Source organism: Prionailurus bengalensis, chromosome D4 (assembly GCF_016509475.1).
Source record: "Prionailurus bengalensis isolate Pbe53 chromosome D4, Fcat_Pben_1.1_paternal_pri, whole genome shotgun sequence".
Lineage (NCBI taxonomy): Eukaryota > Metazoa > Chordata > Mammalia > Carnivora > Felidae > Prionailurus > Prionailurus bengalensis.
The window spans coordinates 62,377,097-62,404,767 of record NC_057359.1 but is presented as its reverse complement, the minus strand read 5'-3'; the positions used below and the strand labels follow the sequence as shown (position 1 = coordinate 62,404,767).

Below are 27,671 nucleotides of genomic sequence, written 5' to 3'. Positions count from 1 at the left end.
TAAATAATATATTTCAATATATATTTAAATCTTGGATGTGTTAGGACCCAGAAGTACTTTATAGTTTCTTAGGTAACTCGTTTTGCTGATTCACGTTTCCATGTATCCTGGTAATAAAGCAAGAGAGGTCATCACTTTTGAGATCTGAAAGAGACTTACAATTTGTGTATAACTCCTAGAGGAGGTAGGTGTTCTTTTTCAGAATCTCAGTTTGGGAGACAGAGGCAACTTCTGCATCTGATTCACCGTATCTGATAACAGAAGCCCCTGTGCTGAGTGGTAACACAGTGCTGGGTGTTATTCCCTCCACAATGTCTAATGTCTAATCCAGAAGTTTCCAGAGATTCTATCACTGCATTTATAGATAAGGACTCACTTAAACCCAAACTCATTAATAAAACTAAACCATATTATAGGTAGAGCATGTTCCTTTTATCATTTGAGCCCTGGTGGGGTTAAAATGAGACTTCTAGAGAATACGCAAACAAGACCAGTCTCTAGTTGTCTTTCATGACGGAAGGGCACTCTCTGCCACTGTATTGGCTTCCAGTGTTAAGCAAAGACAGCAGTATGTAGGATTAGCAAGATGATGGTAATTCAGGTTTAATTTCTCATTGGACATGTTACTGAGGGAGAAGATTTGGGAACTGCGGTCACAAGAACACACGTTCAGAAATGGAGGCAATCATCATGTACTGGGATAAGCCTACCTGACTAGGCTTCTTAGGGCCAAAGTGAAGTCAACACCATGGGGTTAATAGGTAACTGTACCTCCTAGGATATAGAACTTTAGGCCAATTGCTATGCTTTTCCCAAGTCTTCTGTAAGGTACAGGGAAACTTCAAGCCTCCTCTTCAATCCCTGAAATACTTGTTTTTGCGTGACTGGTTATTACACTTGCCGACAGAGAAGATTTAATTGGGTTATGTGGCCACCATCCAGTATGTTGTGCCTGCCTATGTGGCAGAATTTGTGTATTTGAGGAGTCTGAAAGCATGTATCCCCTATTCCTGATTAGAAAAGCAGCATTCAGCTTCATTTAGGTCCTGTTTTGAGTTGCTTTAGGGGATAGCGGCTCTATGGCTAGTTTCTGAGTAACGGGAATCCTATCAGGTTCTGAGCTTCCTGGCTAAAAGGGAATAATAACCGAGAGAGGCTTGCGCCTTTATTGACCTACCATCCCCCCTTCTTTAGTTCTCTCAATTATAGCATTCAGCCAATACCCGTCCAGTCTGCACAACAGCTTATTTTGATGTTTGAGTGAAATAATTTCCTGTTTGGAAGTGTTTGGTAACTGCAATACGTTGCACACATGTAGGGTTTGGGATGTAAACTCATATTCACTCTACAGCAGTGCACTTAAATTTGAATTGCTGCCAGGAGCAGCTAATATAGAAAGCAGCTGGCTAGTGTGCTCTGTTGTTTTAATTACTCTGGCGACTGTGGAGATAGCCTCTAATCCATGACCAAATGGTGCTTGCTTACCGGGGGCTGGCATTCTGCATGTGCTCAGCCTGAACATAGCTCAGAAAGCTGAGATGGGACCGTGACTGGAAGGCCACCGTTCCACAGCATGCAGTTATTTTAAGGCTAGCTGAAGCAGAAGAGTCTGGATGGTTAATGGGTTGGTACGTGCAGAAACCAGAGCTCCAACTTAGCAGTTAGAAGATATGACTGTCACTTACAGTGATAGCTGCTACCTAATAGCTACTGTGCCACACTGTCCGACACGAGCAAATCCAGCGTTCTTTTTTTTTTTTAAGTTTACTTATTTTTGACAGAGAGAGAGAGAGAGAGAGTGCAAGCGTGACCTAAGGAGGGGCAGAAAGAGGAGACACAGAATCCGAAGCAGGCTCCAGGCTCTGAGCTATCAACACAGAGCCTGATGCGGGGCTTGAACCCATGAACCATGAGATCATGACCTGGGCTGAAGTCGAACGCTTAACCGACTGAGCCAACCAGGCGCCCCCAGCATTCTTTATTAACCTTTTATTTGCTTGTTGTAAAATGTTACCTGCGTGTGGCATCAAAGATGCGTTTCATCTGCTTTCTCCCACTTCATACATTACACCTTTTGTATTGCTACAATCTTGGGAAGGCGTTTGTGGTCATTTAAAAACCAAGGGCACCTGGGTGGCTCAGTTGGTTAAGCATCCGACTTCAGCTCAGGTCGTGATCTCATGGTTTGTGGGTTTGAGCCCCGCGTCGGGTTCTGTGCTGACAGCTCAGAGCCTGGAGCCTGCTTCAGATTCTGTGTCTCCCTCTGTCTCTGCCCCTCCCCAGCTCATGCTCTATCTCTCTCTCTCTCAAAAATAAATAAACACTGGGGCACCTGGGTGGCTCAGTCGGTTAGGCGTCTGACTTCAGCTCAGGTCATGATCTCACAGTCTGTGAGTTCGAGCCCCGTGTCATGCTCCGTGCTGACAGCTCAGAGCCTGGAGCCTGCTTCGGATTCTGTGTCTCCCTCTGTCTCTGCCCCTCCCCAGCTCATGCTCTCTCTCTCTCTCTCAAAAAAAAATAAACACTGGGGCAACTAGGTGGCTCAGTCGGTTAGGCGTCTGACTTCAGCTCAGGTCATGATCTCACAGTCTGTGAGTTCGAGCCCCGTGTCAGGCTCTGTGCTGGTAGCTCGGAGCCTGGAGCCTGCTTCGGATTCTGTGTCTCCCTCTGTCTCTGCCCCTCCCCTGCTCATACTCTGTCTCAAAAATTAGTAAAAACATTAAAAAAATTTTTTGTAATAAATATTAAAAAAATAAAAAAAACTATTTGCTTAGGGGCACTTGGGTGGCTCAGTTGGTTAAGCGTCTGACTCATGATTTTGGCTCAGGGCATGATCTCACGGTTCATGGGTTCGGGCAATGTGGAGCTTGCTTGGGGTTCTCTCTTTGTCCCTTTCTCTCCCTCTCAAAATAAATAAATGTAAAAAAATAAAAACTATACGCTTATTGTTATAAAGGCAACATGGAAACAATAGAGAGAACATAGGATTCAAAATCAAATAAATTGGTTTGAGTCTCAGCTGTGCAGTTATTAACCTTACAACTAAATTTCTTAACTTCTGAGTCTCAGTGTCCTAACATATAAAATGAGAATTATAATAATAATAAAGGACATATTACATTTTGAGATCACTTGAGATTTTATAAAATATTATCACATATTATCTCATTATAGTTGTGGTATCTTAAAATAGCATTTAAACTCATTGCTATTTTGAAATTATACTTGTTAGATCTTCCATTAGACCTTGCTATTTAATGTATCAATAAAATATGATTGTAGGTATATTGCAATATCATAATTTTAAAATAGTTTGATAACTGTACTTCAACATAGCTACTTTACTTTGGATCCCTATATACCATGTGTAAGCTCTTAAAAACATATTTTTGAGAAGGGGTACATAAGCTTTACCAGATTGCCAAAAAGGTTAGGAAAAGTCCTATTTAGATAACCATTCAGTTCGTCAGTCAAGGTTTAGACCTAATCAGCTCTTCCTGTCTTGTGTTTCTCATTCTCTCTGTATCCATACATATGAATGTGCATGTGTACACAGAGATATCTCCACGCCTGGAGGATCCATAGTTTAGTAATTAAAAGCATGAGCTTTGGAATCAGACTTCCAGGCTCTAATCTAAGTTCTGCTACTTACAGAGAAGTCACTAAATCTCTCTACACCTCGGTTTCCTCACCTATAAAAGGAGGGTAATAAGAATATTCAAAACTCTGTAGTGTTTTGCTGTTAAATGAGTTAATGAGTTGCAAAACACTTATATAGTGTCTGGCACATAGAACATGACTTTATGAAATGCTGGCTAATTTTATGACTATTATGAGTATGAGTACATACAAATGTAGGCTGATAAACACACACACACACACACACACACACACACACACACACACGAGCTAACATTCATAAAACATTTAGTGACCCTAAAGTTTAAGGTCAAGGTTGAGGTAAAGTATGGTGTTAACCTGAAATAATGTCACTGGTCTGCTACTTATGAGTCTCCTTGCCATACTAAACTACTGTGCTCTTTTGGGATGAGCACTGGGTGTTGTATGGAAACCAATTTGACAATAAATTTCATATATTAAAAATAAAATAAAATAAAATAAAATAAAATGCCCAATTTAAACAGGTCAAAAAAAAAAATAAACTACTGTGCTGGGAGAGGTCATAGTCAAAAAGAGAAAATAACTCAAGAGGTTTACACTTGTTTAGAACATGGATGGGGCATCAAAAGTTGTGGTATAATCAGAATGGTGTTGCCTTGTCACTTGACCACTCAACCCCAAACGCTATTAGCAGTGATGGTTCGATCAATCACTACGCACTATGCATATCTACAAATTATTCCGTTTAGTCTTCACAAAGAAAACAGTACTATTCTTCATGGCATTTAGTAATTTTTCATTTTGAGACATTTCTAAAACCATGTAAGCCTGGATCATTTTACTGTTAAGTCCAACCTGATAAAATAATAACAGTAACAAGGTCTTTTTATTGTCTACTATGTGTCAAGTATGATGCTGGATTTTTTTTTTTTTGAGACATACTCAGCATATATCATTATGTTAGTTTCAGGTCGACTATATAATAATTTAATATTTGTATCTACTGCAAAATGATCACCACAGTGAGTCTAGTTAACATCTGTCACCACATAGTTACAAGTTTTTCTTGTGATGAGAACTTTTAAGATCTACTCTCTTAAAAACTTTCTTTTTTTCTCTCAGAAATTTTCAAATAAATGATACAGTATTATTAACTATAGTTACCCTTGATGTTTTACAGTCATTACCCCATTGAACGCTCACATAAAGCATTATGGTCTATGGTTTTCAGATGAGGATATTGAGGCTCAAAAAGATTAAGTGGCTTACCCAAGGTAATACAGCGAAGAAATGACAAAGCCAGAACTCAAAACTCAGATTTATGTGACTCTAAAATCCACATCTTTTCTACAATACTACATTGTATAGTATTAATATGAATCTACTAAATTTTATTATCAACTATATCACTGGTATTCATCCAAATTATCTGAATTTAATGTTAAGAGAAAAAGCTACATATCTACAAATGACAACCATAATACATAAGGATTTTGCTATGTATGTTTATGCTTTTGGGGCCCAAGATTGAGCCCTAAATCATCTGAATCGAGGATATAATGTTATGTTAAGACATTAATCCGTTGTATTAGGTTAAACACTAAAAATCGCTTCTAAAATGATGTCTCATTCAGAGAAAGCCTCCTCAGTCCTTCTCCAGAACAATGGACAGCATAGAAAGTGTTCGATTTAATTAGTTGTGTATGTAGAAAGAGATGCTCATCTGTTTCCATGGAGTCGAACACATCACTGACATACTTCTCCATGGAAACAGAGAAGGGAAAACAGAAAATGCTAAAGTGAATGAGTTTAGTGAGCAGTTGGTGAGCAAAGATTCAAGAAAAAAAATTATTCATCTGTAGTACTATATTATGAGTTTAGGAAAGAGAAAAAGCAGTTATTCAGAGATCGTCAAAATGCACTAAATAAAAGAATACATAAGATACACTGAAATGTAAGATGAAACAGTTTTTACTTTGATAGAGATATACAAATATTGGGAAATGCCAGGAGCACAGGTATGACGGTCTTTTCAGAGAAGACATGACAGCAGAATTCTGAAAAGATGAGCAGTGTTAACAGCTCAAACTTGGTAATGAAGCAAGATGATAGAACACAGAAGGAACTCATTTATAAAATAAACTTATCAGCTCTATGCTGGTTTCACAGAATTTTGTCCTGCTTTGTTTTTAAGGACTTTTTTTTCTTTGGGATTTAAAGTTATAGGAATATTTCAAGTTTTGTTACGCAACACTTAGTTAATTTGTATGACTGAGTCTGTATAACCGTTTTTAATTTATAAAACACTGTGTGTTTTGTTTCCTTTGAAGGTTATTTTTCATTAAAATAATAAAGAGTTCCTTTTATTTTATTTTTAAAAAATTTTTAACGTTTTCTTTATTTTTGAGACTGGGAGAGACAGCATGAACAGGGGAGGGTCAGAGAGAGGGAGACACAGAATCTGAAACAGGCTCCAGGCTCTGAGCTGTCAGCACAGAGCCCAACACGGGGCTCGAACTCATGGACTGCGAGATCATGACCTGAGCCGAAGTTGGCCGCTTAACCGACTGAGCCACCCAGGTGCCCCAAGAGTTCCTTTTATGAGACATTTTTTTCTTGAGGTATTCTGAGTTACAAAAAAAAATTTCCAATGGAATTTTATCCTAACCTGCCTCTCAAATCAGTTTAATTTAATTCAATTTGATTCAACTTGATTCACCATTAATCCTGGCCCTCAAAATGATTATAGGCCTCTTAGGAGGAAAGGTACTTAAAAGAATGATTGTAACATTTATTCACTCCTTCAACAAATATATCTCATGTCTCTATTATGTGTCCAGAACCGTGCTGGGTTTTGCAAATAAAGTGATGGATTAAACAGACACAGTCTACACTCACGGAGGCTACTAGCTTATGGGAGAGAGATATTAAGATAGTCATATGTATAAATACACAAGTTCAATGAAGAAAACCCTGCAGAGTTCTAAGAGAGAACACAACAAAAAAATTTCACTGAGACTGGATGTTGACGGCAGGCCTCTTTGAAGAAATGACCTAAAATCTGAGGACTGAAGGATGAGTAAGAGTTGGTCAGATAGAAAATGGGGAGAGCAGTATTTCCAGCAAAAGCCCTGAGACAGAAAAGGGCTTGGTGGGTTTGCGAAAATGAAAGAGAGCAAGTTTTTCTCGGAACAGAGTGGATAAAGGTGAAGCTGGAGAGGGAAAGAGGAACAGGTGCACTTTTAAGTTTTATTCCACGTATAATGGGAAGCAAAGAATTTTGAGCATGAAAATGACAAAACTGTATACGTAACTTTCAGTACAAGAAAACATGGAACACTTAAAAAAAGTTCAAAAAGGCAAAACTAGACTATAGTGTTTAAGATCTATACCTAGGTGGTAAAATTACAATGTAATTATTATTGTAAAAGTCAAGAAAGCAAATTACTCCAAGGAGTAGGGTAGAAGGTATTAGGGGTTTCTAGGGGAACAATGTTCTCTGTCTCTTGACCTAATGGCAGTTACATAGATGTTTGCTTTATATTTATTTATTAACATTACATGTAAGTTGCATGTACTTCTCTCTATATATACTTCTTTTTATTTGTTTAAAAAAATTTTTTTTAATGTTTATTTATTTTTGAGACAGAGAGAGACAGAGCATGAACAGGGGAGGGGCAGAGAGAGAGGGAGACACAGAATCGGAAACAGGCTCCAGGCTCTGAGCTGTCAGCACAGAGCCTGATGCGGGGCTTGAATTCATGGACCGTGAGATCATGACCTGAGCTGAAGTCAGACGGTTAACCGATCAAGCCACCTAGGCGCCCCTATATATACTTCTAAATAAGTATGTTTTGTCTTCTTTTAATAAAAGAGTGGATTGAGGTAATGAAGTGGAGTGCAGATAGCTCAAGAAGCTTGGTTTTGGTGACTGAGAGTGACAGTTGTCACCCCTCACCCATATCCATTCTCTGATTATTTTCTTTCCTAAGAATTGAGCACTCTGAGCTTTAGCTGGGCATGATGTCATCAAAGGAGAGATACCTTAGCCTCCTTTGTCCTAGGTGTGGCTCTGTGTCTAAGTCCAGTCTGCCTCCTAAGTGACAAACGGCTTTTCTGAACTCTCTCCACCCCTGCTGGCTGGGCTATGGCTACAACAGAAGTATCTGCCTTTGACCCAAGACGGAAGCCACATGTTGACGAGACAGCCACATCCTAGCAGCCTCCCTGGATGGTTTTGTGAAGTGGAAGTGTCTATCCACCATAGACTGCCCACTTATCTTTGTACTATGATGAGAATAAAATATTCTTCTATCTTTCTTAAGTAACTGCCAGAGCAGTTCAGGCTATGACTGATACAGCTATGAGGGAAGTCAAGAGATATGGAGAGCTATGGCAGCTCCTCGAGGGGGGTGAAGGAATAGGGAAAGGATTAAAAAAAGTTTTTTTTTAATGTTTACCACTTATTTTTAAGAGAAAGAGAGAGTGTGAGCAAGTGGGGGGGGGGCAGAGAGAGAGGGAGACACAGAATCTGAAGCAGGCTCCAGCATCTATCAGCACAGAGCCTGATGCAGGGCTCAAACTCACCAACCGTGAGATCATGACCTGAGCCAAAGTTGGATGCTTAACCGACTGAGCCAATCAGGCTCCCTGGGAAGGGATTTTTAAGTAATGGAGACATTAGAGCATGTTTACATGTTGATGGGAAGAATATAGAAGAAAATATTGAAGGGGTGGTAATCAGAAGTTTATACACAAAATGGAGCAAGGTCCCTGAGAAGATAGGAAGGGATGGAATACAGAACATATGTGGATGAACTGACCTTTGACAGAAGGGGATATTTGGTCTGTTTGAGAGAAGAGAAGAGAAGAGAAAAGAAGATGGTTGCAGATGTAGGTTGATTTCTAGATATGCTGGAAGGTGAGGGAGTTCCTTCTTAAAGCTCATTTTCTGTAGGGAACATAAAGCATTGGATGAGAGCGGTGGGAGGGAGGATTGGTGGCCAGAGATTTCAGGAGACTGAGAAGGTATGAAAGACTCTTTACGGAGAAATGTGGTATAATGAGTAGAAAGTGTTGGGTGCCTATCTGAGGTAGGTAACCACATTAGGGTGCTACCAATCTTTGTGACCGGTTGAATTGTTCGGGGTTGGCATTAGGTCCATTTATAGCTGGGGTTGCAACAGCCAGGTGCAACAGAAGGTGAGGAGAAAAGACAATTTTTCCTAGGTACGAATTTGAACAGTAGACTATGGGATCAGGGCTCAGTGGCAGGAGGGGGAAAGACAAAAGGAGACAGATGGTTGAAACTGCAGAAGATAATGGACTGCAAGTCTTAATGACTTGAAAAACTATTGTTCTCATTAGTGGGTGAACTGGAAGTAAGCGTTTTAATTGAATGGTGGCATGTTTGAATGAGTGGCTCAGAGGCAGTGGAAGATGTCTCATTCCAGGAAATAACTGTGGATGCGGTAGCTGACATGAAGCTGAGGTATTAGGAGGGAACGTCTCTGATAGAAAAAAGAAGCCTGCACAGGGTATGTAGTAAAAGATTTTTGTCTTTAAAGATAAGTAGGAGTGTAGTAGAAAAGAGAATGAGGAGGAAGAAAAGAGGAGACAGATAAAATTCATGGCATTTAGGGAATGGAACCCCTAGTCAGGGGTTAGGGTGCATGGATAGAAGTTTTTCGAGAAACTGGAAAGGTAGGGCAAAAATAAATTCTGAAGGAACCTGTATGGAAATTGAAGTAGTGTGAACTTTATTTTACAGTCCAAGTCGTCAATCACGTCACTAGACACTGGTGTGTGAAAAGATTTAAAAAATATACATTTGGGGGCACCTGGGCTGCTCAGTCGGTTAAGCATCCGACTTTGGCTCAGGTCATGATCTCACAGTTTGTGGGTTCGAGCCCCGCATCGGGCTCTGTGCTGACAGCTCAGAGCCTGGAGACTGCTTTGGATTCTGTGTCTCCCTCTCTCTCTGCCCCTCTCCCGCTCAGTCTCTGTCTCTCAAAAATAAATTAAAATGTTAATTAAAAAAATTTTTTAATATTAAAAAAATTTTTTAATATACATTTTTATTTATTTTTTTAAATAAATAAATGACTTCTGATTAGATGGAAATGAGGTTTTTACAATATCTGAAAAATCCTTACCCATTTTTGTCCCTGAATACTCTCTCTCTCTCCTACTCACCTTGCTCTCTCCCTCTAGCATTTTTATATGGACCTCTATGTATATGATAGGGAGAACATTGAATCTATTTCAATCAATTGACTCAATGATAGGGAGAACACTTAATCAATTTTAAGTCATTACAATTTACGTTACTTGCAAGCTTTAGTACTTTGGGTATATACTAAATTTTGAAGATCATTATCCACTATCTCATTCTAGATCTCTGTTATTATAAAGATGAATTAATTCTCTTGGCACCTTTGAGTACATATCCAGATTTAGTGTCAAACATACAGATATTGCTCAAGTACTTTTTACCTAATCCTAAACTTTTTTTTTTTTAAGTTTTAGGACTTAATTACTTTCTTGTTCAAGTTCTGGTATGAAATATAAATAATGATACATTGCCATTAAAATGTATAAGTACACTGCAACTAAGACTAAGATTAACACACTCCCCTAGGACAGAGTTATTTTTAAAGGTTCTGTATTTATGGGGACCACTTACCTATGATGAGCCTGTGAAGAGCACCCTTATCTCCATTAATGGCAGCAGCATGAACTTGGGATGCTAATGAGGAGCCAGTAAAGAACAAGTTCTCTGACCTGTTCATAGTCTTCTCCACAACTGGAGCACCCTGAAACAATGATTTAAACCATGAGTATATGCAGGAAACATTTCTGAAAGCTGTCTCATCCGTCCTGAGTGGGTATGTTATAAATATAGCTGAATCGAAATAGTTGACTAAGATTCAAAAAGCCTGCAATCCTGGCCCTAGAATTGCCACAATGTTGGCCAAATAAATGACCCTTTGTACGAGTCGGTCATCTGGAAAATGAGAAGGATGGATGCTTCCAAGACCCTTCTCAGGGGCTACCCGAGGAAAAAAAAGGGGGGCTCAGTATTTAACCTTAGGCACAGGGCTCAAAAGCCACAGTGACTTTTGTTGTGATTCCACATAATAATAAACATCAGATTTGATATTGGGATTAAAGGTGATGATCAAGCCACAAAATGGGTATGATGTGAATTTATTGTCAGGTCAGAATCAACTAGATCTAAGTGCTAAATTAGAAGGCACTTAGTTCTTTCTCTCATGCTGCCGAAAGGGACAATTTTTATTTGTCCTCGCCTTCTGCCCATCAAGGAAATATACCTAGCTTGAGATCTCCACCTCAGGATTTTACTTGGAAAAACCACATCATTAGGATCAACCATATTTCATTTAGAAAAATTTTGTTCTGGCTGGTAACCCGATATGTTTTGCTAGAACCGTCTAGAAACTCAGTAGCTGCATAGAAAAATAGTGAGTTCTCTAGCATAAGACTGTTGAAACAGAGGCTAGATTATGTCAGAAATGCAGCATGAAGAATTCAAGGACAAAGGGGTAGTTGCATCTATGATTTTAAACTTCCTTCCTAAATGTAAGATGCTATATCAAAGTTCCCCAGCTGAATGCCTGCAAGGACCAGGAAAGTAAATAGTGTAAGACCCAGCGGGAGTCATGGTGAGCATGGGAAACTGGAGCATACACGCCTATCTAAAGAAAGCAGCTGCTAATCATCCATTTAATAGCTGCCAAAGGGGCAGACAAACCCTCTTCTGATTTCACCGAAGTGTCACTCCAATCTCTGTGACTCCTAAGGATCCGGGAGTTTTGTAGGAGAAATTTATCACTACTGATGAGCTAGTACTTGCATTGTCATTGACAAGGATTATTGGTTCAAATTCTGCCTCAAAGTGAAAGTGTTTTCTTAATTTTGGTAAAGGTCAGCTCTTCATGTCTTTATTTTGCTGACAATTTGAGTTAACATGCTGGCAGAAAATATGGGCTTTGTGAGACACTTCTGTCATGTCTGTCATGTCAGAAAGACCACTGTCATAGACAGGATTATATTAAAATGACTTGAAAGAAGCTACAAAATGGATGGAGGCAGGAACACAGTAAAAGAGGAATTGCACTTGGGCTCTAGGCCTGATTCTGTTAATAATAAATAGCATCTCCTTAGGCTACCTCAGCTCTCTGATTTCCTGTAAAATACGAACAATGAAAAAGGTAGACTGTTGATCCATTCAATAAGTTGAGTGCTATGTACTAGGCACTGCTCTGAACTCTAATACGTATCATTTTAGATTCTAAGTGATCACTTTTAGGCATATCAGAATCACACACACAGACAAGCCTCTTCATATGCCTTTTGAAAAATACACTGTTTAGATCTCAGTTAAATATATTTTTTATATATTTCACCTCGTAATTGTTAGCACTTATCATAGTAACAGGTACATAGCTGGTGTTCAGTCAGTGTTTGTCGAATGAAAAGTCATAGGCTGGGTGCTAAGTCCAGAGGGTGAGCAGGATCAAAGTTTAATTTCTTGGACTAAAGAGGTTATACTCATGAGCGTCTGATCTTTTTTTAATTCCTCATTTCTCTTTTGTCAGACAGGTAGGGAGTGGTATAAGGATAAGAACACAGGACTAGGAGAGAGGAGACCTAACTAAAAGTCTTGGCTCTGCCACCATCTAATAATGTCACCCTGGGAAAAGCATTCTCTAGGGTCCTTTTTTAGTTACACACACACACACACACACACACACACACACATGTTTAGTACTCATGTCTTTTGTAAATAATTTTTATAAATGAACATCAAAACTACTTTGTCAGTTATAATGTACAGGTATCATTAACTAATTATAAAACCAGCCAGTGTAATAAATGCTTCTAATAATACAACTGTACAAGACTAGTGGTGCTGCAGTCACAAGCAAAGACTCATTTTGATCAGGACTAAAGGGTTGGTGTTTTGGCAAGTTCTCAGAGATGGTGACATTTGAGATGGCATTCCAGATAGAGAAGGGGCTGAGGCCATTCCAAGGCAGAGGGAAGCTGGAGTACAGGCAAGGAGTAGGGAGAACCACAAAAAAGCAGAATGCCTCCCAGGTACTTAGTACTGATTGTGTAGCTATCAGGTGGGACACGGGGACCTGGCTTGGTATTTACAGGTGAGGCTGGGGAGCTAACTCGGGCCAGGTGAAGATCCTGAACGGCTCGGCTGACGAAATTCGTAACTGTCCTGTAGGTAGGGATCCATGCATTAGTAGCGATCACAGTTACGCTTTTCAGTTTACAACGTGCTTTCCCATTTTGTCCCGGATCTACTCCTTCTACGAGCCCACAGACAATTAGAGATGCGGCATCCACTCATTCAACGGAGGCCCTGATAGGCGGCTCCGACTTTATAATGCAGTAATTAGCGCAGAAAGAAAAGGCAGCAGGCGAGGAGGCTAGTGATGAAAGATCAGGCCAGAGCCGAGGCCAGGAGGGCCTTGAGCTTGAGGTAGGGACCAAGGCGATGCAGATCGATCGGAGCTTCCCCAGCCAGGCCCCTTCCTACTCACCCTCGCCTCCTCCAGGACTCACGTCCCGGGGGCGGCTCCAGGAGGCACGACCCGCAGTGGGCCGCCCCTCCCGCCAGGACAGTACACTACAGCCGACTGGGACAGACCCCACCGCGCTGAAACTAGCAGAACCCCTCCGAAGGCCGCCCGAGGCGTTCCCTCGCACTGCCCTCTGGGAATTGTAGTTCCCATCCTCTAAAAACAGAGGTTCGCCGCCCTCGGCTCTTTGTATCCCACAGGGCCCCGCGCGCGGAGAACTCGGTGGACCTAGGCGGAGAGTCTGATGGGAAAGAAGTTCTGGATGCCCAGTGACGTGCTCGATGAGAGTGGTGCAGGACTACATTTCCCAATATGCTCCGAGGTGGGCAGGACCCGGAAGTGAGGGTGTGCGAGGCCTCTCTGGAAGTTGTCCCGGGTGTTCGCCGCTGGAGCTCCGGGTCCAGAGGACGAGGAGCCGCTGCCGGGACGATCGTCCGCTGCCGCCGGCTCCCGGAGCCCAGCCCTTTCCTAACCCAACCCAACCCTGCCCAGTCCCAGCCGCGGACCCCGACGTTACCATGAATCCTGCCGTCTTCCTATCATTACCCGACCTTAGATGCTCCCTGCTGCTCCTGGTGAGTGAAGGAATGACAGACCCTTCGACAGACGCTCGGGCGGCCTCCCGCCCTAGCTAAGGGGGAACACCGCTGCCCCCACCCTTGCCTTCCTATCTTTTCCTCTGGTGGCGAAGAGTGCACCTTCCCCCGTTGTCTTCACTCTCCGCATGCGTCTTTACGCTTCCCAGGCCCGGGGTACCCGAGGCCTGAGAAACCACATTCGGAGGTTGGGTTCTGTAAATTGGAGAGTTAGCGGTGGGGGAAGGATACGTGGGAGGGTCACGGGCGAGGAGCTCTCCCTTCCCCCAGGCTAACGGAGGTTGTTTCAGTCTCGAGGGCTTTTGGACCTGGTGGTAGGTGGAATCGAAGAGGACGGGGTTGGGGGGGGGGAAGACCTACTGTTCCCTCCCGTCCCCTCTTGGGAAGGCCGACAGGTGCTGGGGTCGTGTGAATCTCACACTAAGAGCCCTGAAACGGTGCCCGGGTAGGCAGAGCCCTCTGTTGTGGCTTGATGCGATTGGTTGGGAACCCGGAACTGGAGGCAGATTTGGAGTCTTCCAGGAGAATAAATGTTTGAAGGGTGGAGGCAGTGATTATCTGAAAACCTCAGCTCAAGGCCTCCCTCAGATTTTGTCACACACACCCCCACCCCGAAATTTAAGCAGAAGTCTTTTTCAGTGCTCCTAGTTTGAGAATGACCAGGTTTTCTGCATACATTTGCACTCATTCCTAAACTCTCCCTCACCTGCTTGGCTCCATCCCATCGTGTAAAGGAATCTTTCCCCAGTCCGTCTTTCTCCAAAGTACATCTTGAATGTGCAACCTAAGTAATACAGGCTGCAAGTCAAATAGAGACAGAAGTGAAAGCGGACTCCATATGGCAAAATGACGTGCCTTTCATCGAGCCGTTATTACAATACAATATTTGAAAATACTTTAATTGTAGATTTTTAAAAAGCCGAATTTAAGATAAACATTAAATCAAAAATCACTTTTTTTTTCTTTAGCAACTTAAGAAGCATAATTAAGTGACTCAGAGGCGTATAGCTGGTTCCTGGCAAAACTGGGACCAGAAGCAGGTCTCTTGACTTACAGTGCTTACTCCACCGTATCACGTTACATTTTTAATATTTGTATTTGAAGTTCACTTAATTTCTCTCTCCTCTCCCTGTTTTTTCTTTCTGATTTAAAATTCATATTCAAAAGCCATATATTTGGATCTTTTCAGAGAAAAAGCACTATGAAAATCTAAAGGGGATGTTAAAGTACTTTTGAGAACTAAAAGTTGAATATAAACATGTAATATTAAATGATGAAGTGTCTTATTGCCACTTCTTATACAGCAGTGAGTGACTTCTGTATAGAGGACAATATTCTGTATAGAGCTTTTTTTAAAATATGAAATTTATTGTCAAATTTCCATTTGTCCATACAACACCCAGTGCTCATCCCAACAGGTGCCCTCCTCAATGCCCATCACCCACCCCTCATCAACCCTCAGTTTATTCTCAGTTTTTAAGAGTCTCTTAGGATTTGGCTCCCTCCTTCTCTAACTTTTTTTTTTTTCCTTCCCCTCCCCCATGGTCTTCTGTTAAGTTTCTCAGGATCCACATAAGAGTGATAACATATGGTATCTGTCCTTCTTTGTATGACTTATTTCACTTAGCATAACACTCTCCAGTTCCATCCACATTGCTACAAAAGGCCATATTTCTGTATAGAGCTATTTTTGATAATTTCATTATACACTGTGCTTCTCTTTTTCCTTCTAGAAGTACTAGATTAAAGCTCATTGTTACTAGAGATTGCTCTCCTAGATACTAACCTTTTCCCTATTCATAAAATGCCTGAATTATGAGTTGTCTGCTAGAAATTACTCTTAGGCTACTAAAAAAACAAGAAACAAACAAAGACCAAAAAGATACAAGTCTTTTTTTTTTTTTTTTAATTTTTTTTTTCAACATTTTATTTTTTATTTTTGGGACAGAGAGAGACAGAGCATGAACGGGGGAGGGGCAGAGAGAGAGGGAGACACAGAATCGGAAACAGGCTCCAGGCTCTGAGCCATCAGCCCAGAGCCCGACGCGGGGCTCGAACTCACGGACCGCGAGATCGTGACCTGGCTGAAGTCGGACGCTTAACCGACTGTGCCACCCAGGCGCCCCAAGATACAAGTCTTAAGACATTAGAAAGAAAAGTTGAAATACTGAATAGGAAGATTACATCAGATGCACTTTACTGGAATGTTATGTTTGGTTGTAGGACTAAGTTTAAGATGGAGAAAGTATTTATTTTGAAATAATTCCTGCTTTTAATGTAAAATCTCCAAGTCCTATTAAGTATAAAAAGACTTTTTTTCCCCTAATAATACTAAAGTCTAGTTAACATTTTGTATATTTAAGTAAACATAGAGAAATAGAAACTTAGAAGACATTTTGGAGAATACCTACAAAATTAATGCTCTGGAAAATAAAGCCCAAGAAAAGGCTTAATAAAACTAGAATTACAAGTCAAGCTAGATTCAGTTTGAACACAGTGTTTACCAAATAGTTTTAATAATCACATACTAGTTAGCAAATATTTATAAAACATCTGTTTAATCACTGCTTGAGTTACTTATCTAACTGGTAGTTCTGTTCTAGTGATGGAACCTGCTTACTCAGCATCCCACCTGTCTAAAAATATGTCCTTTATCTTCCCCAGTGTACTTTCTTCCTCTTCCCTCCAACTTCCCCTCTCAGACTTCAAGTTATTCCCTCCCACAGTCATTGAATATCCGAGTTCTCACCTAGCTGAGGTCATCATTTTTCCCTCAAATAGCCTGCCCTAAAAAGCTGTATGTTCCCTTACTACAATATTTTTTTTTTTAAGGGAACTATGTACTTCAGCCCTAAAGAACTAGATCTATTCAGATTTAGTGGTGTTCATAAGGTAATAGCTGAAACATAAATCTAAACTTAAAAAAATTTTTTTTTAATATTTATTTTTGAGACACACACACACACTCACTCACTCACTCACTCACTCACTCACTCACTCACTCACTCTCTGTGAGTGGGGGAGGGGCAGAGAGAGAGGGAGACAGAATCCGAAGCAGGCTCCAGGCTCTGAGCTGTCAGCACAGAGCCCAGTGCCCTGAGATCATATCCTGGGCCGAAGTCGGATGCTCAACCAACTGAGCCACCCAGGTGACCCTTATAATCCTAAACTTCTGTAGAAAAATATTTTTCTTTTCCCTGATCTCAAAAACATTTTGGAACATCATCACTGTATGCCTAAAAAGCCTTTCTTGGATGGGTAACTTAAAACATAAGCTCAGTGTGATAACTTTTTTCCTGGGCTTTCAGACGTATTTTGCATTTGTATTTATATATTGTATATACAACTTTTTAAACATATATGTGTATATTTAAAATCGAGGTCTTAGAGAATGAATTCTTCCCCCCCCCGGCCCCCCCCCCCCGCCCCCAGGGTTGCTTTAGGAAATCCCCCCATTGCCTTTAAATTATTTTTAAACTCCACTGAATTTGCAGTATGCCTTAGACAAAGTGAGGTATTCTAGATGCACCGATTTGGGACAATCAGAAGAGAAATTTGAGTCACCTGGAAAATGCAGTGAGTGCTTCATCCTCCTGGTATCTTCTCTATCCCTCACTGTTTATTTTGTTTCTGTTATGGTTTAGATTGATCCAGTTGTTGTGTATTTATAACTTTAGTTCTGAACTGTATGTAATCTGTGCCCCCGTAACTGTTCATCATATTTTGTGGATGATTTGAATGCTGGAGATAGCAATGATTATCTGCTGCAGACCCATGTATATAATATCTGGATTGGGAAATTGCTTCCAGGTGTGTGTGTGCTTTTAAGGCGCTCTACTTGAATCAGAGAAAAGCACCTGGCCAGATATAGCATGGCATCATGTTTTCACTTTGTTATGTGACAGTCATTACATAGCAGCTCACAGGATATTATTTCATTTGTCATTCTAGTAAAAAAGTACCTTTTTTCTGCTTATCTTTCTGTCTGGGATGGATGTATTCAGGACTGAAAGTGATTATTTTCCCCTTAATTATTTCTTAGCAGTTGTTCTTGCCGCATTGGTTGTGTATGAGTTCTGGAAAGGTGAAATAAGAGAAATAAGATTAAATTGGGATGAAGTTGTTTGATTTATTCTAAGTAGCCTCTTCTGTGGTTCAGAGATTTGGAACACTCCAGTGGCTTTATTGAAGATGTTTTCTCGAGTTTCTTGATAATTGTGTTTATAGATCATAAGTTCTTACCAGTTCTAATTGCATCGTGCCTGGACATGAAGGCTTTTGACATTGTTCCTGGTTTGTTCAATAGGTATAGGAAGCCAGGAAAAAAAATATTTTTAAGTTTATTGATTTTGAGAGAGAGAGGCAGAGAGCAAGTCAGGGAGGGACAGAGAGAGGGAGAGAGAGAATCCCAAGCAGACTGTGTTGACAGAACCCCCAGTGACCATGAGATAATGACTTGAATCAAAATCAAGAATTGGATGCTTAACTGACTGAGCCATCCAGGCACCCCAAGAAAAATTTGTTTAAGTTAGAAAGCTAAGTAAATCAGAGAGCTAAGTAAACATTTGTTTAATTATAAGTAATAATTTATAATTTATATATAATAAATAATTGTAATTTATAAGTACCTTAAAAATAGGTACAGTAGAATTCAGAGATGTCATTATTGCCATTAATACCAATAATAAATACAGATTACAGTCTTCAAGAAGAGTACTTTGGGTACTTGTAGTTTCATTCATAACTAGGTGAGTTATTTATTTGGTTGATATTACTTGCTCTAGATTAGTGGTTTACAAAACCTGGTTGCTGGTTAGAATCACCTGGGGCAGTTTTAATAAAATAATGCCTGGCCCTTTACCCCACCAGTTATATCTGTGGGACTCAAACATTGTTTTGTTAAAGAAAAAAATGTCCCTGGTGATTTTTGTTTCTTTAGTATGTCTTTTTAAAAGATAAGAACTAAACAACGAAACAAAACCCAGAATAGCATTATCAATCTGGAAAAATAAACAGAAATTTCTTTGTATCATAAAATATGTAGTCAATGTTCAGATTTTCCTGATTGCTTCAAAAAATTTTTTAAAACAAATTGAAAGCAGGAGCCAAATAAAGTCCATACATGGCAATTGGTTCATGTGTCTCTTAAAAATTTTTTTACATATCTTTATGTTCTCTCTCCTCATTTTTTTCCTTGTAATTTATTGTTGAGGAAACTGGATCCTTTGTCCTGCAGAATTTCCCATATTCAGATACTGCTAATATCCTTGTGCGTGGTTTTATGTTTCTCTATTCCTTGTGTTTCCTATAAATTTGTAATTTATGTGGTACCAGCCACCAACTCTGTTTAGTTAAATTCATTTGTTTCATTTAGCTTTCATTTTTTTAGCTTCTAAAAACCTACCTTCTAGTGTGTAATTATGTAAAATTTACTGCTTCCAAAAACCAAACCTATAAAGCAAACTATATTTGGACAAATCTAGCTTCTATTCCTGTCTGTATGCTTTTCTCTCTCCTGATATAAGAAACCTTTAAAAATTTTTCAATTTTTAATTGCTTTTTTTTTTAAGAGTAGGCAGTCTGAGTCTATGTTTGTGTGTATGTTTCTCCCTCCCCTTTGATAAATCATAGCATATACTTTACTTTTTTTTCCCCTTTTAAACTTAAAAGTGGATGTAAGTGTTGAATCACTAAACTATACACCTGAAACTAATACATACTACACTGTATGTTAACTAACTGGAATTTAATAATAAAAAAGTGTATCCTAGAGATCAGGATAGAGATATCCCTTATTTCTTTTTAAACTTACTGTTCCACTTGGTACGTGTGCCACATCCACTCTTGTTTCCATTCTTCTGTTGTAACAAATAGTTCTGCAAAGATTAGTTGGTACATACATATTTTTGCTAGTGTATCTTTGGGGTAGACTCCTGTAATTAAGTCGCTAAGGCCCACAGTAGATGTATATGTAACTTTGTAGCTGTTGCTAGATTCTGTGAAATTCCTCTCCACAGGAGTTTTGCCAGTTTGTGGTCTCACCAGCAGTGTAACAGAATTTCCCTGTATCCTTGTCAACAGAGGTATGATGTTGACAGATTGGGTGTTTGTCCGTCTGATAGGTGAGAAATGGTATCTCAATGCATTTCAATTTGATTCTCCTTCAATGTGTGTGACTGAGCTTTTTTTTTTTAAGTCCATTTGCATTCAAGTTCTTAACTCATGATTTCCTTAGGTGATTCTATGATGCAGCTAGAATGAGAGGCACTGGAAAGTACTACCCTCTCTGAATTCAGTAATATTTGTGATGGGTTAAAACTTGAAAAGCCTTGGGGAAGATCTCTGATTGCTGCAGTTATTAAAAACTTTTTCTATACTGTAAACCATGATTTTTAATAGCTTTATGATAATTTAGCTTTTAGATGCACTATAATTTATTTCATCTTTTGTGAAGACATTTGGATCTTGATTATTTCCAATTTTTCACAGAAAAATATGTACAAAAGATACATATATGATGTTTACTGCATATCTCCAAATACATCCTCAGGATACTTTTCTAGAATTATATTTCTTGGGTCATATGGCATGTCTGTTCCTTGGCATTTCTGATACATTGTACCAAATTGTCCTTTCAGGGAGTTGTTTACTCTTCCTCTAGTAAATCAGAATGGAAATACTCACAAGATACAGTCTAGGAATAATGGAACGTGGTATTCCTTTGTCTATTCATTTAATGTCTGTTCAGAAGGTAGCAGAGTGCAAAGATTCTGGACTTCATGTCAGGGCATTTATGTACAAGTTCTGTCTCTTCCATGTACTTAACATCGTAATCTTGGATAAATCACCTAACTAGATTTTTTAGTGTATAAGGTAAGGACATTGGAATCAGTGATTCAAGGATTCTTTAGTCTCTTTTGTTTTTCAGAAAGGAGTTCAACTCCCCTAATTAGTATACTTACAATGTAATTGGATATCTTCTCAAAAAATCTACCTTTTCAACAAGTTGCGGGCCTGTACCTCCTCTCATCCAGTGCAAGGAAAAGCATGCTTTGGTCACAACTTTTCTGATTTTGACCATTGCTGTGCTCCATTTCATTTAACCAAGGAAGTGATTACAAAGTTTGATTTTTCATAGCATTTATTGATCTTTAGCCTACCCTTGATTCCATAGAGAGGAACTATCTGTGGCCCAGGCTGCAGGAACTTTATGGCATTGGTATTATTCTTTCCTTGCTTCCTGTCATTTGAATGCCCTTTGCTATCTGCTGTGGAAGAGAAAAATATAACTCAGATGCATATCATGCTTCCAAGAAATTTATAATTCAGTTGGGAAGAGAAGATGTGTATGTAAATAATTAAAATTCCAAAAGGAAAGTGATAGGTGCCTGTAAGGTATTTGTAGAAGTGGTTCATAGATCTCCTACCCAGAAGTGTGGTTGTAAGGCTAGGCATCTACATCAACTGGGAGTTTCTTCCAATGCCCCCACCCCTGGCTGAGTCAATCTGCACTTTAACATTGTACCCAGCTGATTCATATATGACCATTAAAGTCTGAGAAGTACAGCTGTAGATGTTTGGAAAAAAAAAATTACTTCTCAATGGAAGAATCTGAGAAGTCTTCTTGAAAGATAAGTACGGCCTTGAAGAGTGAAATTGATGGGCTGATTTTCAGTCCTGAATACAATGAATAAAAAGGGTTGTGCCTTTGAATAACTTAGTAGATTTTTTACATGAATACCTGTGGTGGTGTTTATTTGTTTGTTTTTGTTTTTAAGAAGTCTTGCTGTCTCGCTGACATGGCCAGATGTCAGAATTGGCCCTCAAGAAGTTGGCAAACCCTTTGGCCAGTTTCCTTTAAAACAGCTCATTATTACCTTAGCCAAAGTAAAAATCATGGTCTTCAGTGGATTCTCACTGCATTCCAATTACTCCATTCAAGAGGGAAGGAAAATGCCACTTTGGAAAAGTTTCTTCTGTATTGCTGTGATTCTCAGGTCTTGGTTATGTTATTGTAAAGATTGAACTCAAATTCTGACTGCTTTGATTCCCTCAGTGATACTGTGGTCAAGATCTCTATGATTCCTCCAGACCTGTGATTTTCTCATTATGCAAAACCTTGAGAATTACATTTAACTCTAGGTCATCCGAGTTTGTAGACATGAAAATTGCTAATATAACAGAGAGAAGAGATGGAAGAGAAGAAGGAAATCATCTCAGACAAGCATTCTAGTAGTATATTGAGGTAAAGAAAACTGTTGAATGAATAGGAGAGTATGAATACCTTTTCATTTCTTCCTTAAAATTATCATAGTCTAGTAGTGGGAAATTTGGTGATTGGATTTAAGAGGTTTTAGGAAAAGTTCTTTAGGAATCAGAAGAGTTTTTGACCCTGGAAGAAGGAAATTGGATATCTCTCTTATTTCTGTGGTATATTGTACCGTTAGTGTCTTGCTTGCTTCAGTAGGCGAGAAGGGATGTAAGAACCATGAGTGGATCACATGCAGTAATAATGACTGAAGGTATAGTTGTCTAGAGTTTTGCTGTAGATTTAAGTTCATCAAAATTAAGTAAAATATAAATTCCATTCCTCAGCTGTGGTGGTTCTATTTCAAGTGCACAAAAGACAGAAGTGACTAGTGGCTACTCTATGGAACAGTGCAGATAATTGAATGTTTCCATTGTTGCAGAAAGTGCTATTGGATAGTGCTGTTCAGGTCTTGTTGTTGCTGTCCACCTCAGAAATCAAGACGAATTGAGATAAAGAATGAGGAAATTGTCTCAAATAGTGTTTCACAGCTTGTGAGCAACATATGTCTTGCCTGGAGAGCGACAATGGTAACCTGGAAAATGTCAGTAATCTTATCAGTGAGCACAGATTTGGCTTTTGGTTGCTTGCTAACAGATTTCAGTTAAACTAGAAAGTAAGAGTTTATGTGTTAGTATTGATTATTTCACTAGTTCACAGTCGCTTAGGGCAAGTCATTTTTTTTCTTGATGCCTTAGTGTTTCAACTGAATATTGAGTAGGATTGAATAGTCTGTTCTGGGAATCTAATGGGCATTCTGATGGACTCTAACTGTGATTTTGGAATTTGAGGGCTTGCAGTTTGAGGGCTGTGGTAAAATCCCTTTTGAGGGCTACCTTTTAGAAATCCCTTTTGAGGCCTGTAAAAAGTTGGCCTGTTGATGCCTTTTGTTTGTTTCAGGTATCAGAAGGATACCCTTGCCAGGAGCCTAATGTTCTAATTTGATTAAATCCACAAATTAGTGTGAATCTCTTTCTGCCTGTTTCAGAATGGCCAGAAATTATATGAACTCATGAAGATAGACTAATATTTAATACTTACATTAAAAGGAGTTAAAATTTGTCAGTCCTTTGGACAAGATACTCTCATGTTTACATGCCTGTTTTTGAGCTGTTTTGTTGTATTTGAAGGTTTGGAAAACGTAGAGGGGAAATGCCAACGTTTAAAAAATTAACACCACATTGAAGTCTATCTCTTTGCTTGAAAGAACAGTTTCAAGTGTCAGATAACTTGTGATTTTAGAGTTATCTTGAGAAAAGAAAATTTGGATATTCTTCGTTCCTTTGACTTTTATTACTATGGTTTTGGCCCAAGTGCAGTAAATCTTAGCTAGCTGGTGAGAAGCATACACTTTGTAATGATTTCACATCTGAAAGAGCTAGGAAGAAAGAACTACTTTTTTTTTGTAGTCAGCATAATTTTTTATTTTTTTATGTTTATTTATTTTTAGAGGGAAGGAGGGAGGTACAGAGAGAGAGGGACAGAGAGAAGCCCAAGGAGACTCCATGCTGTCAGCAGGGAGCCCAGTCCTGCTTGATCTCATGAGTAGAGAACTGCAAGATCATGACCTGAGCCGAAATCAAGAGTTGGATACTTAGCCAACTGAGCCACCCAGGTTCCCTATAGTCAAAATGTTTTTTTAGAAAACAGCTATTCAAATTGACTCATTCCTTAAGCTTTCTTGATAGCACCAGTTTTTACTAAGAATGGATACTGATTCTAATAGGAAGTCTTACGATCTCACAAGACTCACAAGTAACAAAAGTACCGCAGTGTCGCAAAAATATTTGGTTCTTTTAATTGTCCCTGTGCTCATATCTTCCAGAAATAATTTGAAGAATTTTTCCCTTAATGGTAATTTGAAAGTATATTGGCTAAGGAGAAAGCTTTTAGAAGAATGTTCAGTTTAGGAGTCAGAGACTTGGGCTCAAATCTTGGATCTGCTACTTTATCTTGCCTATTAACTTCTAAGGAATAATATAGGTATTATGTCTGACTCGTAGGAGCTGTTATTATTTACATGGTTTCTATTATGGTTTTATAGAACAAAAAGTAGTAGAAAGTATCACATTCTCTTATTATTAGATCTCACTTTCTAGTATGATACCTTATGCAAGTTGTGCTCAATAATTTTGTTAAGCGTATGGAAAAAGGTAGAGCTAGGGTAGTAAGGAAGCTCATGAATGCATAGAGGACTTGTAGTTGGTAAGCTTCATGAAGGTGAGCCTTAACCTAGGTGAGGGAGTTAGTCATTTGGATTTCTTTTTTTTTTTTTTAATGGTTTTATTTATTTTTGAGAGAGAGAGAGTGAGAGAGAGACAGACAGACAGAGACAGAGTGTGAGCAGGGGATGGGCAGAGAGAGAGGGAGACACAGAATCCGAAGCAGGCTCCAGGCTCTGAGCTGTCAACACAGAGCCTAACGTGGGGCTTGAACTCGTGAACTGCAAGATCATGACCTGAGCTGAAGTCAGCTGCTTAACCGACTGAGGTACCCAGGTGCCCAGTCATTTGGATTTCTTGAGGAAGAAAGCAGGGGTAGAGTCCCAAATGTGGGAGTGTCCCAAGCATATCCAAGGACCAGCCAGGAGGACGGCGTGGTGGTCATACTATGCATAAGATATGGTATATTAGAAGATGAAGTCATGTGGCTAAAACACATTTTGCAAAGTTGTGCTTACTCTTACTGTGTATGTTTACTGATTCTTTCTTTCTTTTTTCTGTGCTTTATTTTATTAAAAACAGAATTGCTGACCTGACCCCAATAAGGTGGAACTTCCTAATAGTGTTGCTGGAAATAGTGATCTCCTCAGCCCTGGCCCAGTTGCTCCTGCTGGGAGTAGCCTAATGTGCCAGTATTTATCCCAGTGGGCCCCCATGCTAAATTAAAAATATTCTCCCTATATGACAGGGTGGGTCACAACCTACAGTTGTAGTAACTTCAAATGTTAAAAGTTTTCCTACCATATTTTTTGATTCCTGAAAGCAGTATGCTGCTTGGTACAGAAAAGTGTAATGAAAATAAAAAGCTCAGATCCTACCCACTGATGGCATTTTAATATATATGTCCTTCCAGTTTCTTCCTTTGCATATTTGGAAGGACTTTTAACAGTAACATGTATGTTTTGAAAAAGGAGGTTTGTGTTGCTCTCTTTTGACCCTGGTGTAGAGTGGTAGAGCACTGTTGATGTGGGACCACAGAAGATGGCCGTGTGTGTGTGCCTCTGCTTGGGTTCATGTAACTTGGAAGTAACTCCTACCTTGACCATTTAACTTTAAGAAGTTATTCAACCTTTCTGAGTTTCCATTTTCTCACCTATCAAAATGGGGATAAAGACCTCTTCTGCAGAGTTCTGAAAAGACAAATAAGACTATTTGTGAATGTGTCCATGGTATATAATAGGCACTCCAACTTTCCTGGTTTCTTTCACATAGTAGGTGCTCAACAAATATTGCTTGATAAGGGAATCCATGAGTGATGAATGATTGAATACATTTCCTTTTTGGGGTAACTTTCAAGTTGTCTGTCCAGTGGTATTAAAATTGTGTGCACTGAAGTAATGAACTGGCATGACTAGCTTCCAGCTCCTGTGGTCTTCTGATGCTGATAATTACACTGTCATTATTATACTCACAAAAGTGGCTTAAAAGTGTGGCTATTAAATGAGTAAGTTATCTGCTTACCTCTTTTTTATAACTGTACTTAGTCTGCATATAAATTCAGTATATAATGATGATAGCAGTTAATGGAGACAGTTGCATTTTGTTGTACAGGCCATTGGTTTTATAACTGAGGTATTAACTTGAACCCTATTCTGCCACTAGTTTGGAGAGGTCACTTAACCTATTCGAGTCTTCATCATTTAACAAGTGTTTGTATGTAGTGTATACCAGATACTGTAAAGTTTCAGTTCCTCGTTTATAGTATATGTGCTGCCGAAGCGAGCACAAGTTCCTCATTTATAAAATAGGAATAATATAATTACTACTTCAGCTTCAGAGTTGTTATAATGATGTAAAAGAGATAATATATGGGTTTGTAAATACAGGTTGTTAGACTGAAATATTTTTGAGTGCTTCAAACATGTTTTCTACTTGGTTTCTCTCCCTAGAAGCCTTGATATGCAATGTATATATCCCTTTCAGGGAAAGTTGATGAATTATGGAAATAGTTCTAGGGGTGGATTTCCAGGATAACTGACAATACCAGAAGGTAGAGTGACTTTGATGCTGGAAAGACCTAGCCCATTCCCAGCTCTAACCCTTTGTAGCTGTGTGATTGATATTAAGCAAAGTTCCTTGACTTTCTGATCCTTACATTTTCTATTTTAAAAGTAGGGATGATTATTTTGCAAAGTTGTAAGATATATGGTATATAAAGTACTTTGCATCATGTCTGGCATACAGGCGATATTTTTGTTTTGTAAGGTGATGAATAGAGAGGGAAAGCCTGTCAAGTGGATGGAGTCATTATTATGAAATGGAGAAAGTACCTTGTAGGAGGACAGCACATGTGCTAATCATCTTTCTGTGCTTGTACTACCTTTTTTTTGACCCTCAGAAATGAGTAAATGGATGACCTTTTTATTCTAAAAGTCTAATTCTAAATATTAGTGGTTTCTTAAAGTACTTATCAACTTGTCTCTTTCCCCTGGTGAGTTATGCAGTAGTCTTATCAAAATAGTGACAAATGTAACTGTGATTGATAGAAATAAAAATCTAACCTGATATGCATTTCTGCTTTTAATACAAAAGCAAACAAATTCCTGTAAGTGGTAGAAATGGAAGTGGAGAAACATGCTTTATGCTTTGCGGTTTGAAAGGTATCATTTGCTCCACAAGGAAAGGCATCATTTCTGTTACTTTGTACACTCAAAATCATTAAAAAAATATATCCTTGACTGCTGTAATTGACTAAATATTTGGAAAATGATGATGATTCTTTGGAAATATATAATCTTCTTGTTGAATTCAGTAAGGGAAGAGACGATTATGATAGCATATTTTTGGTCACTGAAAAGATAGAAAAATAAAAATCCTATTTTCTGTAGATGCGGAAGATTCAAATTGCTGGTTATACAGTTTCATTCGTCCCTATAAGCCTAACTTACTTGTATGATAGTTATCCCTTAAATATTGCTTCCAGTGGGAAGTAAAGTTATTTACACATAAGCATGTATAATATCTAATACTCTTAGTAAGTTTTGGCTCAACACTTTTAGTAAGTTATACATATGATGGAAACTGAGGGTATAATAAATATTTTTTAATTTGGATGCTCTGATGAAGGTGTTTGCTGAGAACCAGTGGCATATAAGATAGTGTAGGCTGGGTATTTCAACTTGGATCAAGAAAAGCTCATCATATAATATTGCTTTTCCTATCTCATTGATACATCTAAAAATCCTTCCAATTGGGAAGGTGAGTACTTGGTTAGAAGAGGAGGGCAAATTGTAATTCCTAGTTCTACAACACTTGCGTAAAGACCTCCTTGATATATACCAGTTATTATCTTGAACAAAAGAGT

General features: G+C 39.1%; 2 protein-coding genes across 2 annotated transcripts in view; one reads left to right on the top strand and one right to left on the bottom strand.

The window, feature by feature from the left end:
- Nucleotides 1–13,382, bottom strand: part of INVS (inversin) — a 162,000-nt gene extending 148,618 nt beyond the window's left edge. Inside the window, 2 exon segments of the mRNA XM_043567058.1 lie at nucleotides 10,307–10,436; nucleotides 13,203–13,382. Of these exon segments, the coding sequence (XP_043422993.1) occupies nucleotides 10,307–10,412 (106 nt within the window). The 5' untranslated portion in view covers nucleotides 10,413–10,436; nucleotides 13,203–13,382.
- A 125-nt stretch (nucleotides 13,383–13,507) lies between these two features.
- ERP44 (endoplasmic reticulum protein 44) overlaps nucleotides 13,508–27,671 on the top strand; it is a 96,322-nt gene continuing 82,158 nt past the window's right edge. The window contains 1 exon segment of the mRNA XM_043567060.1: nucleotides 13,508–13,816. Within this exon segment, the coding sequence (XP_043422995.1) occupies nucleotides 13,523–13,816 (294 nt within the window). The 5' untranslated portion in view covers nucleotides 13,508–13,522.